This window comes from Podarcis raffonei, chromosome 12, assembly GCF_027172205.1.
Source record: "Podarcis raffonei isolate rPodRaf1 chromosome 12, rPodRaf1.pri, whole genome shotgun sequence".
Lineage (NCBI taxonomy): Eukaryota > Metazoa > Chordata > Lepidosauria > Squamata > Lacertidae > Podarcis > Podarcis raffonei.
In genome coordinates, this window is record NC_070613.1 from 56,366,181 (window position 1) to 56,384,266 (window position 18,086).

The 18,086-nt window shown below is 44.0% G+C and overlaps 2 protein-coding genes across 4 annotated transcripts in view; one reads left to right on the forward strand and one right to left on the reverse strand.

Annotated features, from left to right (window-relative positions):
- Positions 1 to 1,536: 1,536 nt before the first annotated feature.
- Positions 1,537 to 5,794, reverse strand: MPLKIP (M-phase specific PLK1 interacting protein). The gene is made up of 2 exons (XM_053359424.1): positions 5,411 to 5,794; positions 1,537 to 3,183 (listed from the first exon to the last, which is right to left on the reverse strand). Exons 1-2 carry the CDS (start codon positions 5,744 to 5,746, stop codon positions 2,977 to 2,979), a joined length of 543 nt encoding a protein of 180 aa, XP_053215399.1. The 5' UTR covers positions 5,747 to 5,794; the 3' UTR covers positions 1,537 to 2,976.
- Positions 3,808 to 18,086, forward strand: part of SUGCT (succinyl-CoA:glutarate-CoA transferase) — a 291,279-nt gene continuing 277,000 nt past the window's right edge. Inside the window, exons 1-4 of one of the 3 annotated variants that reach the window (XM_053359422.1) lie at positions 3,808 to 4,877; positions 12,261 to 12,315; positions 12,411 to 12,484; positions 18,000 to 18,085. In XM_053359422.1, the coding sequence (XP_053215397.1) occupies positions 12,436 to 12,484; positions 18,000 to 18,085 (135 nt within the window). In that variant the 5' untranslated portion in view covers positions 3,808 to 4,877; positions 12,261 to 12,315; positions 12,411 to 12,435. Of the gene's footprint in view, positions 4,878 to 5,910; positions 6,001 to 9,373; positions 9,615 to 12,260; positions 12,316 to 12,410; positions 12,485 to 17,999; position 18,086 lie in introns of those variants that run through there. The other 2 variants (XM_053359421.1, XM_053359423.1) reach the window with 2 other exon arrangements.

The following is an 18,086-nucleotide window of genomic DNA, read 5'->3' on the forward strand; positions in this document are numbered from 1 at the left end:
TGGAAGGAAGCATTCCTCTGTGTAACAAATTACTAGGGAGCATTTTTGATGTAATTTTGAGGACTGGTAGAATTCAGATTCTTCGCTATTAAAAACTATAGCTTAAATATAAGAAGTACAGACTTGGGAAACACATGAATGACATACAAATGAGCTATGCTTAAGATTATATGTTCCACACTAGATTTTTATAAATTAGCAATAAGGCTTGACAGAAGTAATGTCACCCTGAAATTTATTACCTTTTACCTGTGTCTCAACCCAAGCTGAAAAGGATGCAGTGCTTTTCTTTCCAAAGTTTCTTCTACATTCTTTGTTCCTTAATGACACTATGGGACCCTCCATCCTGCCTCCTTACTGCTAGGCTGAGAGGGATTACGCCTAGGAAAAACGTCTTTTATTGCTGAATTACACTTGAGGATTCCGTACAGAAACCTCTGCTTATGCCACCTCACCCCTTCTAGAGCTGGCAAAAGCTTGCTTTTAAGTAGAGACAGCACTGTGATTGGTGGAGATTGTTTAAAGTTGCAGGGACTGCCCAGCAATTCCTTTGTCATCAGATTGGTGATAATCTTCCCTTCTCATCTGATCTGCATGGATTAGTTCAAGAAGGGGACCTGTGTGTCTGTGTGTGTGTAGTCACAGCAGTTGCTGGCATGCAGTCCCTCGAGGGCTGGCCAAAACAGAATGCAAGCCTCTGGGCAAAAAACACGGGTTGCTTACAACCCTTGACGTAAACAGTAAACATGTTGAACATCTTCATAATGCACTTGCTTCTAATTTAGCCTCCACACACCCTCAGTTTACCTTAGCCTTTCCACCCTTCTTGTGGATGGTAGCTGGAGGATTCTCCTACCTTGGAGGATTTTAAGCAGAGGTCGGATGGCCATCTGCCGTGTGTGATCGAATTGAGATTTCTGCATTGCAGGGGGTTGGACTTCCAAATCTACATTTCTATGAGACATTGAAAATGGGTTAGTTTAATAACCCAACAGTGTTTAAGGCATACCTTATTCAACAGTGTGGTAGCTGCTAACCAGACTGTCATATAGCACCTACTATTTGCCTTAGTTATTTCCTGTAAATCAAGTTACCTTGCATTAACCTCAATTGTAAACCATTTTTAATTGCTTCTCAAATGATAAAGTTGTATTAAATTCAGTTTATTTAAGAATAAAAGGAGAGATTACTCACATGAATTGGCTAAACAAGTAGAAGGGGCTGCAGGTTCATTGGAACACTTAAAATCCACCAGTAACATAGATGGCAGCTGTTCAAATGTTACAGCTCCCATGTGATGAGCTGCTTGTCGGCAATTTCCACAGCCTTACATTGCATATAAACACAAGCTTTAGTAGTTTAAGATTATATGTTGTTAATGCAGGTTCTTGGCACTGCTAATTGCTTACTCAGATTTCAGAAGGCTAATCTGGTTTCAATGACTAGCAAATGCACGTGACTCATGAGTAATCATATGCGGAAATGGGATGTGTTTATTGTGAAAAGACTTGTCCCAAAACAATGTAGAACTGATGCTTCGATTTCAACAGCATCTTTATTTAAAAAATCAAAATCAAATCAAATCCATACCCTTTGGGAACATTTTGTATTATAGAAATCCAAAACAGTTGGTTATTTGATTTCTAAAAAGTACTAAACATTAAACTGTGCTGATACACTTTTACATACATGCCCCCTGTAGCTTTTGAAGTTCACAATTTAGCCTGCTACACAGAGAAAGCTGCATCATAGGCATTGGACATTATCCAACAGCTCCGTACGCAAACCTCTAAATCCTTTTTTAGAAGTAAATCTATTTGGGGGCGAGCTAAAAAAAAAAGTGTTGTCTGAATGCACCTCTAAATTATATGCATAACCAACTCATTGCTAGATTTCCTTTCCTTATTAAAATATTTAATTCCTCCATTAGATTTAAATTAGGAAAATGTGAATGTTTATACTTTCCATTCCTGCTGGTGTAGCAGCAGTAATATAAGATAAGTAGTCCGGAAGTTATAAGCATAGCTGGTGAATAAATCCACCATGAAGGCTACAGAAATAAAGTCATGAAAAGCAGCATTTTTTTTAACTGAAGCAAGTCCAGTTACTCAAGTGTCTACAAAGCCAAGTAGCACAAAATGTATTCTTGTGAGGTTTCAAAAAATAATCAGACTCAAGTTAGTTAAAGATTTTGCACTAACTTATTTCGTTCCCTATTAATCTGCTTTTGAAATGTAGAGCAAAAACCAAACTAGCAAAGCCCAGTCATCTTGTACTCCTAAATAAAAGTCCTAACAAAAGGTGACATTTGAAAAACAGACAGAAGCAGTGTATTTATCAGGTGCACAAAACCTACTTGCCCCTAGGTTTACCCAGTTCTACTTAGTGGCTTATTTAAATAAGGTAATTTTTGTACGCAGGTTCAACATGGATTTTTATAAGGTGGTCTTTTGTTACAAATTAGTAAAGTTTTGTTCCCAAACAATTTTTCAAATACGAAAATATATAGGTATAGATGACTTTCTGAACAGAAGAGGTTGCAAGATTGGCAATTCTAATGTTAAACAATTTTAGCAGATATTGTATAATAGCTTATATAACCTGCATATATTTACAGGCTGCAAGAAATTTCAATAGCATTACCTCTAGTATGACTTAACAAAAAGCAGTAAGCATTTGTGAGTTTTACAAAACATTTACTTTATTTTAAAACTTTGTTCTAAAAATGTTCAAATCTAAAATATACCACTTTCTCGGGGTAATATTGTATAAAATGGCATGGAAGAGATGAATATAAGAAACTGACACAGACTGATTTGCTGGTGACTAAAGAATACTTTGCTTTCCACAGGCGGGTGTCCCACTTCCATATGGTCAGTTCAAATAAAAGCATTTTCTAAGTTCTTTATTACTTGCCATCTTACGTATGAAGGTTGGCCCAGTTTTCTCACAGTTCTTTTTTCACTTGCATAAATGTTAACTGAAATACCTCCCCTTTTTGCCAGTGTATGTGGTTTGCTCACTGCTGTACTGCTGGTTAACATCCGTAACGGATACGGGCTCTAGGCCAGCCCAGGGGTCTTCAAGCATTGAAGGTTTGTAATAGTTTTCCACATCATCATTAGACACTCTTTTCTCTCTACCATGTGGTGTTCCCAATGGGGTAGATGTCCTGGGTGATCCCTTTGAGAGAAAAGCCATGAGGAAAAGGAGTAAACAGTCTAATTAGATGCCGAGCTTTCAGAAGGTGTTCAAGACCAGCTAAATGCTATAAGTTATTGTTTTTCTTTTAAAACAAGTTTATTTTGTATAGATTAATCAGTAGCTGTCCGTGTAAACAGATGTTTTAAAGTGCTGTGGTAATTTGTATTTTGTTTGTCTTAGAACATAATATAGTATAAATTCTGTGACTACAGAAGGTGCAAATAGTAGATTTGTATTAAAGTAAGTACAGAAGGTTATAAACAGCTGCATCTTTTAACGCTCAAAACAAATTGGCTAGTTTTCAAAGATACTCAAGGGCTTTCAGTGCTGTGGCATTTCTCAGATTTCCATTTCCAAGTGCAGCTTGTGCCAATCTCATATTGCTTCAAGGGTACCCTGATTCCAATGGAGGCACAAGAGGCTGCAGCGGGAGGGAAGGCGGATAAATCCCTGTGTGTCGTGCAAGCCTTGTTAACAGTCTGTTGTATACAATTTATGGGAATGATAGCAAGCAGCCAACTGGGCTTTGAATGCAACATTTGTGTAATTCAGGTTTGGAAAGACCCACGCATACGCTCTCTCAGGTGCAGGAGCTTCCTACAGCCAATCAGAAACCATGCTTTGGTTTCCGAATGTTTTGGAAGTCGAACGGACTACCTGAACTGATTCCATTTGACTTCCAAGGTACGACTGTATTATACAAGTTAGATACATTCTAGGTAGAAAGCTCACAACGTAAGTATCCATTTTAGATTCTATGAACCAGACCTACAGGGAGTGGACTATGTTCTATATAAATCAGTGGAATATAGTTGTTTTAGTCTCAGAAACTACGTTTCCCATTTTAAACTAGGAGAATTTAATTTTCAAACAACAAACTTTCACCAGTTCATCAATTTTCTTCCCAGTCTTGCTAAATTAACAGTGTCTTAATTTGGCTGGTTTGGAAAACAAGCACATGTTTTAATCCAATTATAGCAGCTCCTGCTTATGAGTTCATTTTTGTTTTGTTAATATATTACTAAGCACCACTGGTTAGGTTTGATTTCAAACCTATTTAGTATTTCTTAAAATTTAGAACTTGCATTTATTAGTTGGTCTAATAAAATGATTTATCTTACTTGGCTCTTGGTGTAAAGAGCCAACACTTGCCTCCAAGACTTTTGTGGCAACCTGGGCCTGCAATGGCCAGTAACATGTATTTTTCAGAAAATCTTTAACTGGAAAATTTTCTGTTTGTATCAGAAAACTTTCTGATGTCTCAGCACAGGAGTGTGGTTGGAACTCAAACTCCCAGGAATGATAGGAGCTGTACTCCGCATCTGGAGGGCCACGCGATAGCCACCAAGAGAGGGATCGAATTCAACACATTTATTTTACTTGCATTTAGAAAACAACGCAAAACTTTGAAATTGACCAGCTTGCCAGATATTGTACTGCATTCAGTTTCTCCTCTCTAGGAACCAGGCTGCTTATGATTTGTCACCAATTTGCAAAACTGTCTCCCTCAGGAGGTGGCGGACTCTCCTTCCTTGGAGATATTTAGGAAGAGGTTGGGTGAGTGCCATCGGTCATGGATGCTTCAGCTGAGATTTTCCTGCATGGCAGGGGGTTGGATTAGATGACCTCGGCAGGGCCAGATTCAGGTTTGATGAGGCCCTAAGCTACTGAAGGTAATGGGGCCCTTTATATATCCAGCAGTCCTTTGTCAACAACAAATTGTTGCTGTTTTTTTGTGTTGAATATACAGTGGACCCTCCGGATACGAACTGAATTCGTTCCGGGGGTCTGTGCACTACCCCAAAAATGTAACTAAAGGTGCCGCTTCTGCGAACGTTTTCTGGGTTCGTAACCTGAAAGTTCCGTAACCAGGGCGGTACAAAACTGGAGGGTCCACTGTTTTAGGTCCAAATTTATGGACCTAACAGGTATCTAAAGCCATTTGCGCATAACAAAGTATGTATTTTATCAAAGCAATTGTTGAACTGAAATAGAATTAGGAAGAAGTATATTAATAGTGAATTTTTTTTGGGGGGGGCAGCAAGAGAGCGGGGCCCTATAAAGCTTATTTAGCTTATACGTAAATGGGGACCCCTTTCCACAGTTCTATTCTTCCAATGGCAGAATTGGAAAGGGCACCTGAGGGTCATCCAGTCCACCCCCCCCCCACCCGCAGCCATGGGATGGGATCCGGCTGCTTCCCTACCTGGCTGAATCTCCGGAAGCCCCCGGAGTGCGGCTGCTTGAAAGGCGGCTGCTGCTGCTGCTGCTGAAAGGCTCCTCCTCCGGGGGACCTGCCGCCCCCGCCGTAGGGAGCGTAGGGGCCGCCGGCGGGGCTGGCGCTATGGGGCCTGCGCGGCGAGGGCCCCCCGAAGTCGTAGGGCCGCGCGCGGTGCCCGTAGGGGGGCGTGTGCCGGGGGCTCCCGTAGCCCTGAGGGGAGCCCGCGAAGGGAGGGCCGCCGCCGCCGCCTCCTCTGTCCGGGTGGGGGCCGCGGAAGCCGGCGCAGGGAGGCGTGGGGGGCCGGAAGCCCGGCCGGTACATGGCGGCAGCCGGCGGCGGACGACCCGCGGGAGACCTTCCGGGGGGCGGGGCTCCGGCCAAGCGGCCGCAGGAAGGTCCGCCGCCCGCCGGCCCCGCCCGCAACCGCGCCCGGCGCCCAACGTTCCGCGCGAAACATGGTTCCGGCCCTGGCGTCTGCTGGCCGCCTTGGCGGGTCCCTGAGGTGGAGCCGAAGTGGAGGCCCCATTTGCAAGCATGCGGCTTAGCTATGCACAGAGGCAGGGCCGGGTTTACGTGTAAGCTTAGGGCCCCACTCTTTTGGGCCCCCCCAAAAAATTTAAAGGGGGAAAAATGTAGCTGTTTAGTCTCAGAAGCTACGTTTCCCAATTTAAACTAGGAGCACTTAATTTTCAAACAACAAACTTTCACCAGTTCATCAATTTTCTTCCCAGTCTTGCTAAATTGACAGTGTCTTGATTTGGCTGGTTTGGAAAACAAGCACATGTTTTAATCCAATTATCGCAGCTCCTGCTTATGAGTTCATTTTTGTTTTGTTAATATATTACTAAGCACCACTGATTAGGTTTGATTTCAAACCCATTTAGTATTTCTTAAAATTTAGAACTTGCATTTATCAGTTGGTCTAATAAAATGATTTTTCTTACTTGGCTCTTTGCTAATTGGTGTAAAGAGCCAACACTTGCCTCCAAGACTTTTGTGGCAACCTGGGCCTGCAATGGCCAGTAACACGTATTTTTCAGAAAATCTTTAACTAGAAAATTTTCTGTTTGTATCAGAAAACTTTCTGATGTCTCAGCACATTTCCAAAATATAAGATAAAAAACAAATAAAATAAAACCTACACAACAGTTTTGTGTTGTGTAGGCTCCTATGATGTAAGTCAGGCTTCCTCAACCTCGGCCCTCCACATATTTTGGGACTACAATTCCCATCATCCCTGACCACTGGTTCTGCTAGCTAGGGATCATGGGAGTTGTAGTCCCCAAACATCTGGAGGGCCAAGGTTGAGGAAGCCTGATAAGTAATGGGCCTGGCCTGCTAGCCTGCTCCCTAAAATATCACCAGTTTGCTCATTTCTTTATATAGGGTGCCTACATTCTGCATGTGCAAATGGCTTTAGATACCTATTGGGTCCATAAATTACCATATAGCATATATTCAACACAAAAAAACAGCGACAATTTGTTGTGGACAAAGGACAGCTGGACATATAAAGGGCCACATTACCTTCAGTAGTTTAGGGCCTCATCAAACCTCAATCTGGCCCTGCACAGAGGTTATTTGCTTGGCTGGTTTTGCAGGGCATTTGATCGTGCACACAGTCATCCACATGGCACCGAAAACAAACATGGAAATCTTTTATGTGGCTAATTCAGCTCACACTCACAAGGTATAACTTCAGCCTAAAGGGTTGTTGCTGTTCTTGTTAACTCCATTTAGCTCCCAACTAAGCATGCAAAGGATGGCAGCCTCAGATTTGTTTGTACTTATTTGGACATTTTAAGAAGTAAATACCATTGAACTCAGGAGAGTTTACCTTCCTCACTAGACTGAGGTGAAACAGAGGATGGCACAGGGCTGAGGTGAAGCTCCCCAAACCTTGATTAAGTTCTAGCACTTACATTATCTTGAAATTATGGGTGCCTTGCACCCAGAAGCTTTGACACCCCAAAACAACAGAGTTGTCATGATCTTAGAGGAGAAACAGGTGGCTATTTCCCCAGCATGTAGAGAGAATAGGATACATAGAGGGCCGTCTGTTGATTTTTGCTTTGTCAGGCATTTGATGAAAGGCACAAAGCCTCTGTCCTAGGTTAAAAAATAAAAAAGCAAAATAGTTGATGCCAACTTTATAAATATAAGTGTTGGCTGGCTACTGGGCAGAAAGATCCAAAGAGCAATAAAGAGCATGAAATTCACACTCGACTGAGTATATTTCACCTACCCCTCTCCTACTCCCTAAGTTTGCCCCTCCAAGCAGGTGAGACCGTGGGGGGGGGGGTGGCCCTTAGCAAGGATTAAATGTCTTTTCTTTCTTGCCTGTTACTAATGTTCTTGTTTCTAGGCCCATAATGTTTCAATAGAGTTGTGTGTGTATCTGTATACAGAGAGATGCGTATAAACAGCTATATAGATATATGTAGATATCTATATCTATATAGATATTATATCCTTCAACATTCATCCTAGGAAAATAAGGACGTCCTAAGGAATAGAGGGATATTATGGGATCAAATAATATCCTGCCAACCTAGCAGTTCGAAAGCACCCCCAGGTGCAAGTAAATAAATAGGGACCGCTTACTGGCGGGAAGGTAAACGGCGTTTCCGTGTGCGGCTCTGGCTCACCAGAGCAGCGATGTCACGCTGGCCACGTGACCCGGAAGTGTCTCCGGACAGCGCTGGCCCCTGGCCTCTTAAGTGAGATGGGCGCACAACCCCAGAGTCTGTCAAGACTGGCCCGTATGGGCAGGGGTACCTTTACTTTTTTTGCACACCATACATTAAAAGCATTATTGGGATCAAATCAGTAAATCCGGTATTCTGTAAATCCAGAACTGTCCCTGGAAAATAGGGACTCTTTGAAGAGACTCTGTGAAATAGTAAGAAATACTGCAAAAAAGAGAGAAGAAGAAGAGTTTGGATTTGATATCCCACCTTTCACTCCCTTTAAGGAGTCTCAAAGCGGCTCACATTCTCCTTTCCCTTCCTCCCCCACAACAAACACTCTGTGAGGTGAGTGGGGCTGAGAGACTTCAAAGAAGTGTGACTGGCCCAAGGTCACCCAGCAGCTGCATGTGGGGGAGCGGGGAAGCAAACCGGTTTCACCAGATTACGAGACTACCGCTCTTAGCCACTACACCACACTGGCTCTCTAAGGGTAAGAGGAAAAGGAGTGGGGAAAGGCAATATCATGTTTAGAAATGCGTCAATAAATAGAAATTTTTCGAAAGATTGACAGAGAAACTGAGGGAAGTCAAAAATTGAAGCATGAGTGTAAAATAATTTGTTGACTGTATAAAACTTGTTTGGAAAATGAATAAAAATTAATTTTTTTAAAAAAAGGAAAATAGGGACTCTTGGAGGGTCTGTAGATACATATTTATATATATGTTTTGGGGGCGTGTGTGTATCCAGTGCTTTCTTTCTGGGGAGACGCGTGGGTACACATTCCCCTAAACATTTTGTGAATATTTATACTTTTGTCCGTTTATTGTATTTATTTTCCCCAATTTGAACTATAAAACGGTGATTTTATTGAGTCAAAAGGACAGTACCCCTAAACATTTTTTTTTATAAAAAAGCACTGTATATAATATATCTATAGACACCGATATCGTTTTAAATTTGTGTGTGCATGCTATATTGTATCTATAGTGTATCTAGTAACAGATAGATAGTTTTAATTCCATCAATGTTTAACTCCTGTCTTAAGGCTTGGTTCCCCCCTCCCCGCCTCGTTAAGCTGTCCTTATTTATTATCTGTAAGCCGTCTGGGGGGGGGAGGGAAGGCGGGGAATAAACAAACGCAGAACAACGATGCTGGGGGCAAGGAGCGCAGAGATAAAATGGCTGGGGGGGGGAGTGTCCCTTTGCGCCTGCGTCCTCCGCCTCTCCCGGAGCCTGGAGCGCGCAGGGCGGCTGCGCGGGAGGCGCACGCGGCGGGGAACTTGGGGCCAGAGTCCAGAAGTTCTGCCCAAGTGGGCGCTGCTGCTGCTGGTGGTGCAGGTGGTGCAGGTGGTGGCCTGGCAGCCTTGCCTTGGCCCGGGCTGCTTCCGCAGGGATGCTGGGCGCTGCTCTGGGCCGGGGGAGCCGGCGCCTGCCGCCCCTCGCGCCGCTGCTGCGCCCCCCGCAGCCCGCCAGGCGCGGAAGCCGCCTCCTCCCTCCAGGTAACCGCTTTTACGCTTCTCCAATGCAGCGGAGCCGGGGTGGGCTGCGGGGGTCGGGAGCGCGCCCGGCGCGCGCCCGCGAGAGAAAAGTGGGGGGCCGGGAGATTCAAAGTTTGAGGGAAGCAGCTGCCCCCCTCCCGGCCCAAGCCGAGGAAGCGTGTGCTCACCATAGCTGTCAACGCTTCCCTTTTTAAAAGGGGAATTCCCTTATTCCGAATAGGATTCCTCGCAAGAAAAGGGAAAAGTTGACAGCTATGGTGCTCAGGCAGTTCACTGAGGAGAGTAGCGCGCACAAACACAGGCGAGCCCAGGTCTACTCAGAAGTATCGCAGAATCACAGCCTGGTAAACTTGGAAGGGAGCCCTAGGGTCATCTAGTCCAACCCCCTGAATTGCGGGAATCTAGGCACGCAGCTCCCCCATCCAGTTCGAAACCCTGTTGAATTTGTTGAGGATTACACGCGGGTAAGTGGGCACAGGATTTCAGCCACAGTCAGGGCTTTCTTGGAAAGCAGCCCATTCTGTGCTCTGCTGTTGTTATTACATATTATATGTATGGAGTCTGGGATAGCTCAATTGGTAGAGCAGGAGTCTCATAATCTCAAGGTCATGGGTTCGAGGTCCACATTGGGAAAAAGATTCCTGCAGTGCAGGGGGTTGGACTAGATGACCCTGCTGGCCCCTTACAGTTCTAGAGTTCTTTGATTAAGGGACTCAGGACGGCTTGCATATAAAAAAAATGGTTTAGAACAGAAAAAAGCAATATTTAAGAAGCAACTAAGCACTGATAGAAGTAAAACCCTATACATTTAGAAAATATATTAAAACCATATAAAACATTGCAGTAAAAGCAGCAATGCACCAGCCCTTTCGTTAAAAGCTGTCAATTTCTAAAAGCCTGTAGGAACAAACGAACAAAAAGACTTCACCCATTATTGTTTTCTCATAGGTAAATTACTGCTGAGCTTAGTAAGATCCCAGTCTTACTAAGAAGTCCCACTGAATTCACATGGGTTTACTTCCAGCCAGACATTGCTGGGCTATTGCATTGAATAATGTGGTAAAGCCACGACCTTAACAGAGAATTATGATGCAGATCTCTTATAATGCAGACCTTCAGAACACTTTGCCCACCCCTCAGACAGAGAATTCATTAAAGGTTTAAGGCAGGGATGGTTAATCTGCCTCCACTCCTCCTTGCCCAATGTTGTTTGACTTTAGCTCTCAGCAGCCCCATCCAAGATGGCCCAGCGTCAAGGATGATGGCAGTTGTAGTCCTGTAACATCTAAATGTCCCTAGTTTCACCATCCCTAGTTTAAGGGTAGATTCCAAGTATGTTATTCATTGGCTTGATCTTTGTGGACTCTTGACCCACCGATATACAGTGGTACCTTGGCTTAAGAACAACTTAGTTTATGAACAACTTGGATTAAGAACGCCTCAAACCTGGAAGCAGGTGTTTTGGTTTGTGAACTTTGCCTTGGAATTAGAAAATGTTTTGCTTCCTGTTGAGTGTGTTCCATTTGTCAATTGCGACCCTCACTGCTATAGGAAAGCACGCCTTGGTTTAAGAATGCTTTGGTTTAAGAGCGGACTTCTGGAACGGATTAAGTTCGTAAACCAAGGTACAATTGTAGTTAGTCCTTCCAACCGCAGGTGCCAGAGACTGAACTTTATGCAAGTAAAACACATCCTTTGTCATTGGCCTTATAGACTCTCCACATTTCTGTCTGCATCTGCCACAGAAGCAGTGCCGGAAAGAGTCTCAAAAGGAAAGTAGTGACTACAGACCCAAAGTCAGTGGGATCTGCTGCTTCTCTATTTCTTTAATGCAAACCTGATTCTTTTACAGTGGTACCTCGTGTTAAGAACTTAATTCGTTCCGGAGGTCCGTTCTTAACCTGAAGCACCACTTTAGCTAATGGGGCCTCCTGCTGCTGCCGCGCCGCCAGAGCACAATTTCTGTTCTCATCCTGAAGCAAAGTTCTTAACCCAAGGTACTATTTCTGGGTTAGCGGAGTCAGTAACCTGAAGCGTCTGTAACCCGAGGTACCACTGTATTCCCATTTTCTTTCACTCCCATTTCCTTTTCATCTGTTGGTCTTATTTACTAATCCATGATCTTGGATTAAGTTAAATCTGTCCCCACCCCCCATGTTCCCCCTTTGTCCATTAGTTCCCCTTTGTATTATTGATTATTTCAGCTTCAGAGGGTTTCAGCTTCAGTTAAAAAGAAGCCAAAACCCAAAAGGATGATTTGCAGTTTCTAAAACATCTAACATTTAATGTAAAAGGTAAATGACCCCTGAACAGTTAAATCCACTCAAAGGCTCATCTTGCTTCGTCTAGTCCACTTCATCAGATGCGTGTTATCCTCAGTTGGCAGGTTGGGGTTGTGTTTTAAAGGGAAAATAAATGTAAAGAGCAGCCAGTGATGATTCTTAAATCTTAAACATATCTGCCCTTATGGGAAATTTTGTACAGTCAGCTGCATTCCAGCCATGCAAAAGTCAGAGGTGTCGGCACACATGTTCTGTTCATAGGAATGGCAAAACCATGTTGAGGAAGGTGCAAAGTTTTCCATAATGGAACAGCAGCTTTATAAATAACTGATGGTTCTAATGATTCTTTTCTCTGTTTATAAAGCAGGTGCAGATAGTGTGAAGCCACTGGATGGCGTGAGAATTCTTGATCTAACAAGGTTTGTGTTTCTTCTGTCTGTAGCTCAGAACAATTCTTAAAGCTTCGCAGCGTAGTGACTAAGTGACTAACAATTATCACAATTTAACATTGCAGAGTACTTGCGGGACCTTTTGCCACCATGAATCTGGGAGACCTTGGAGCTGAAGTTATTAAAGTGGAAAAGCCAGGTATAGTTACTTAATCTCCTTCTTTCCTGTGCCAAATCTTTTTTGGCATTGCTGTAAGAGTCTCAGAGAAACAGCGATATTACACACGTAATGGCCACAGTCCCAACATGGAGAGCTAAGTGTGTTTAAGACCTTTAATTTCAATGGATTTAGGTATTGCTTAACTATTTAGATGGTAGCCAATATCTTTTACTTCAAGATGGTGCATTAGCCAACATTCTAAAATCAGCTAAATTAAGGGGAAAGGCAGGGAAGTGCTGTAACTCACTGGAAGAGCATCTGCTTTGCACATAGAAGATCCCAGGATCAAGTCCCCTGCATCTCTAAGTAGGACTGGAACAGATTCCTGTCAGAAACTCTGAAGAGCCGCTGTGGACAATACTGAGCTAGATGGACCATTGACTTGACATAAGGCAGTTTCTGTGTTCCTAGTTATGAAGCAGATATGTTTAGTTTCATAACTTGAAACTACACAGTAGAGTAGATAGATGGTAGACTTGTCACACATAATGTAATAATAATAATAATAATAATAATAATAATATTTTATTTTAAAACCCTGCTTCTCCTAAGACTGGCAGGTTGCAGTAGCAGGTTGCCATAGCATCTCATTACTTTACTACGAAGAGGTTTAAAGTGGTAATCTTGTCTGAAGTGAAGCAAGAGTCAGGCCCAGACAGAGGGGGGTCCATATGGGCCACTTGGCCCGGGCCTCCGATTCCAAAGGGGGCCTCGGTCAGCATATTCACAATCGCAGGGGATGCACTGGGGCAAACGCAAATAAAATTATTTGTCAGCATAACTTTTGTGAAAATTATTTATATACTTACTTATTTATAAGACTTCAGTTATCCCCAGGGTAAAAAAAAGGGGGGGCACATTATCTACCTGGCCCGGGCCTCTGCCTGGCTCTGCAAGACCCTGGCAAGAGTACCAGGGTGGTATTGTGGTTTAAGTGTTGGGCTCACACTGGGGAGACCCTGCTTCAGTTTCCTGCTGAACTGTGTGACTTGGGGACAACTACCAACTCTCTGCCTAATCCACCTCGCAGGGTTACTGCGAATAGGAGAAAGGTGGCAGGTTGTTACGAAGGTGAAAATCCCAAACCTACGAGGATGGTGGGATTTTACAAATGTAATAAAATATAGGTTTACAAATGCTTTCCAAAGAACACATGATGGCTCAACTGTGAGTGTGGGCTGACTCCACACCTTCCTCTCTTTGTGTTTAGCACAAAGGTCTGAAGGGGGATGCTGACTGCATTCAACTGAAAGCAGCTAGAATCCTCCCCACCCTCAGGAACCTGTGCGCACAAAAAGTTCCTGCTTGAAGCGAGGTTTCTATCTAGGTTCAACTAACGGAATCCTCCCTCCAGGTTTGAATCTTGCTCCAAATCTTGTGCCCTAGACACAAAGGTCTAGGGAAGAGGGGATGGCAGCCCCCAGCCCTTGAATGCCTGAAGAGGGCTCCCCCTCTGTTCTGCCTGCTGAAGAACTGAAGTGTAACTCAGCAAGTTGCATGCGTGTTTCTAGTACAAAAAAAATATTAAATTGATTTTGAGCATACGGTCATACCTCAGGTTAAAGACGCTTCAGATTGAGCGTTTTCAGGTTGCGTCCTGCCGCGACCCGGAAGTAATGTAATGGGTTACTTCCGGGTTTTGACGCTTGCATATGCTCAAAATGACGTCGTGCGCATGCGCAGAAGTGGCTAATCGTGACTCGCGCAGACGCGGGTTGTGTTCTGCTCAGGATCCGGAATGGATCTCGTTCGCAACCAGAGGTACTGTTGTAATTTTATATTTTTGTCTTTGATAATAATAATAATAATAATAATAATTTATTATTTGTACCCCGCCCATCTGGCTGCGTTTCCCCAGCCACTCTGGGCGGCTTCCAACAAAGATGAAAGATACACTAAAATGTCACATATTAAAAACTTCCCTGAACAGGGCTGCCTTCAGATGTCTTCTGAATGTCAGGTAGATGTTTATCGCTTTGACATCTGATGGGAGGGTGTTCCACAGGTCGGGCGCCACTACCGAGAAGGCCCTCTGCCTGGTTCCCCGTTTGAGACGCATCCTACACTGCATGCCAAAGACAAAGTGTTGTGAGGCACAATTTAGAATCTAATTGCTGTTAGCATTGCTGCATTAATCTGACTGAAGTAACTGCAGGCCCCAGACTAGTTACAAATGTTTGGTTCAGAGATACGTTAGCTAAACTGATGATGTCGCTGATAAAGATGTTGCTTTTGTTATTAGGCCTTACAAGCTAATCGTTCTTAATTTGTGCTTTATTGCACCAGAAACACATCTTTTGTATGTGCTTTATTTCCTAGTCCTGCTTCCCAGGCAAGAGAGCCTTGCAGGAACACTCTTGTGACCTCTGAAAAGAAAACACACCACCTGGTTTTGCATCTGTCTTTAGTGAAACCTCTTGCTTTGGCATGTTAATTGCACATGTGTTGCTTATCGGAGCTCCAGATGTCTAACTGGTCACTGTAAGAACTTACCTCATATCATGTGTATCCATTTGTAGCTCCACTTATTGCAGGATAATTCTTGTGCAAAATATCTATTTATTATCATATAGTTAACAGTCCCAGTCTCCTAGTCACAGGGCTAAGGATCTGCATGCTTGCATAGAGTATTCAATGTGAGGTGGGAAAAACATGGTATGGGCCTCTGAGTCTCTGCCATTTCAGAAGAAAAATACAGATGCATAAATAGTTCCCCACACCAGAGCCCAACTGGTGTTGGAAAGCTACAACATCAGAGAACCTCCTGTTGAGTTTCATCCTTGATATGTAACCACCAACCTGCCTTCTGAAGTAGTACAGACAAAGGAGATCTGTAACATATAGATCAGTTCTGATTTTCTATCTTCTGCATCAGACTGGGTCTGTTCTTGGTCCCGGAGATAAATGTGTTGTGTTTACCAACATAATGAACTGCAGAGCTTTCATCACAGCATTAAATATTGGCCATGAACCAGGAGAAAACTTATTCTGCAGTTCCTGCATCCCCCAAAGGCTTTTCTTGTAGGGTTGAGAACTGACCCAAAAAACAGAAACAAAACCCAACCAGGCCTGTTGTTGTTGTTTAGTCGTTTAGTTGTGTCCGACTCTTCATGACCCCATGGACCAGACCACACTAGGAACTCCTGTCTTCTACTGCCTCCCGCAGTTTGGTCAGACTCATGTTCGTAGCTTCGAGAACACTGTCCAACCATCTCGTCCTCTGTCGTCCCCTTCTCCTTGTGCCCTCCATCTTTCCCAACATCAGGGTCTTTTCCAGGGAGTCTTCTTTTCTCATGAGGTGGCCAAAGTGTTGGAGCCTCAGCTTCAGGATCTGTCCTTCCAGTGAGCACTCAGGGCTGATTTTCTTAAGAATGGGTAGGTTTGATCTTCTTGCAGTCCATGGGACTCTCAAGAGTCTCCTCCAGCACCATAATTCAAAAGCCTCAATTTTTCGGTGATCAGCCTTCTTTATGGTCCAGCTCTGACTTCCATACATCACTACTGGGAAAACCATGGCTTCAACTATACGGACCTTTGTCGGCAAGGCCTACTTCAACTTCAATTGCAGAAATCAGCAGACGAAGCCTTCTGGCATAGCAAAGGGGTGAGGAAGCTTTTCATATTTAAGGGCCAACAGTTCTTGGATACTATGGAATCCAGAGCAACCTTGGCCACAGTTTGACACAATGCTAAGCAGTAGACTAAAGGATCCCTGACCATTAGGTCCAGTCGTGACCGACTCTGGGGTTGTGGCGCTCATCTCGCTTTATTGGCCGTGGGAACCGGCGTTTGTCTGCAGATAGCTTCCGGGTCATGTGGCCAGCATGACTAAGCTGCTTCTGTCGAACCAGAGCAGTGCATGGAAACGCCATTTACCTTCCCGCTGGAGTGGTACCTATTTATCTACTTGCACTTTGACGTGTTTTCGAACTGCTAGGTTGGCAGGAGCAGGGACCGAGCAACGGGAGCTCACCCCGTCACGGGGATTCGAACTGCCGACCTTCTGATCGGCAAGCCCTAGGCTCTGTGGTTTAACCCACAGCGCCACCCGCATCCCATAGCAGTAGACTATGGTTAAGTAAATCAGGCTGTGGATCAGTGCTCCTGCTTTGCTGTTCCCTTCCTTCAGTGAGAAGGCAGATCACAGAATAGCTGGCTTAGTATTACATTTGAACCAGCACTTGTGTTTCATTTCAAGCAAACCACAGTCTGAAGCCAAGGTTTGTGCCTAATGTCTTGTCGTTTCTTTAGGAAAAAACAAATGCCGTCCACACACCTCTCATCATCCTCCCTCCAGACAAGAGCTCAAGGATATATTTGCCTGTTGAGGCAAAAGCGTTCAGGGAGGGTGGGAAGCAGGAGTGGCGAGAGATGGGGCTTAAGTCAGATAGAGAGCTCTGGAGGACTGTTGATGGTCTCAGGGCCTGAGAGCCAGATTTGACCCACTAAGCCAAGGATTGCAGTTTGTTGCTGCTGCTCAGTAGCGGGGAGAAGGAAAGGGGCAGTGATTTGCACATTCATTGCAAACCGTTAACAGTGGCTTACCATAGTGTGCGAATATAGTCACTATTGGAATTCCTTGTTCTCAGTTCTTTCTACATTCTGGCATTTGATGAATGGCAAAATTTGTTGAATTTACCTTGCTAAGGGGGTCAGGAAAAAGGAGAAATTAATTAATTCTAAGATAACACATACTGAGTCCCCCCCCAAGGTCTTCCTAAGTTTTCAAATTTCCCAGGTAAAGGTTTCCAAATCAGGTCGTAACAGATATGTGCATTGCAATCCTTCACATGACTGCTCATACCCCTTTGAGGTCTATGGGACTTACTCCTGAGAAAGCAACAGTCAGGCCACTGTCCCCCCTCCCACTTAGCATGAGATGCAAGCGATACTGTTTGTCTTCGTGCACCAGCACTACAGTTGGCAGCATATTCTTCAGCATATTTATTCAGAAATAAAGCACTGTTCAGTGGGACTTACTCACTAGTAAGTGGCCAGAGAGAAGTAGTTCTGCTGGAGGTAATAATGCCTATACCTTTAAAAATTATGAGGTGGTAGAAGAGGAAGTGTATCCTTTCTGCCTCTTGCTCTGTTGCCACTTTGCCCACAGGAAAGGAAGGTGAGCGAGGGGATCCAGTGTGCAAGAGGTGCAGCAGACAGAACCTTTTGAGCTTTTTAAATCCACAGTTGAAATCTAGCAAGCTAAGCTGCCAGGGTCAGAGTTTCTTCTCTTTTTCCTTCTGCTCGTCTTCACCCCCCAAAGTTATCCATATTCAAGTGCAGAAGGAATACTTCTGTTTTGCTGAAATAAAATTAGGTCCTCATTGAGTTTTACCATTTTTCAGTAGTAGATTAAAGGGCAACCATGGATGTCAGGTGATGAAGACATTTGAAGGTGAACTTGAAATAGGAACATGGGGTATGTTGGTTGGCATTTGTACTGTGGTGCAGGAAACTTCTGGAAGCACACTCACGCGACCATTATCATTTGCAGGAGCAGGAGATGATACCAGATCCTGGGGCCCCCCCTTCCTTGGGATGGAAAGTGTTTACTTTCTCAGTGTAAACAGAAATAAAAAGG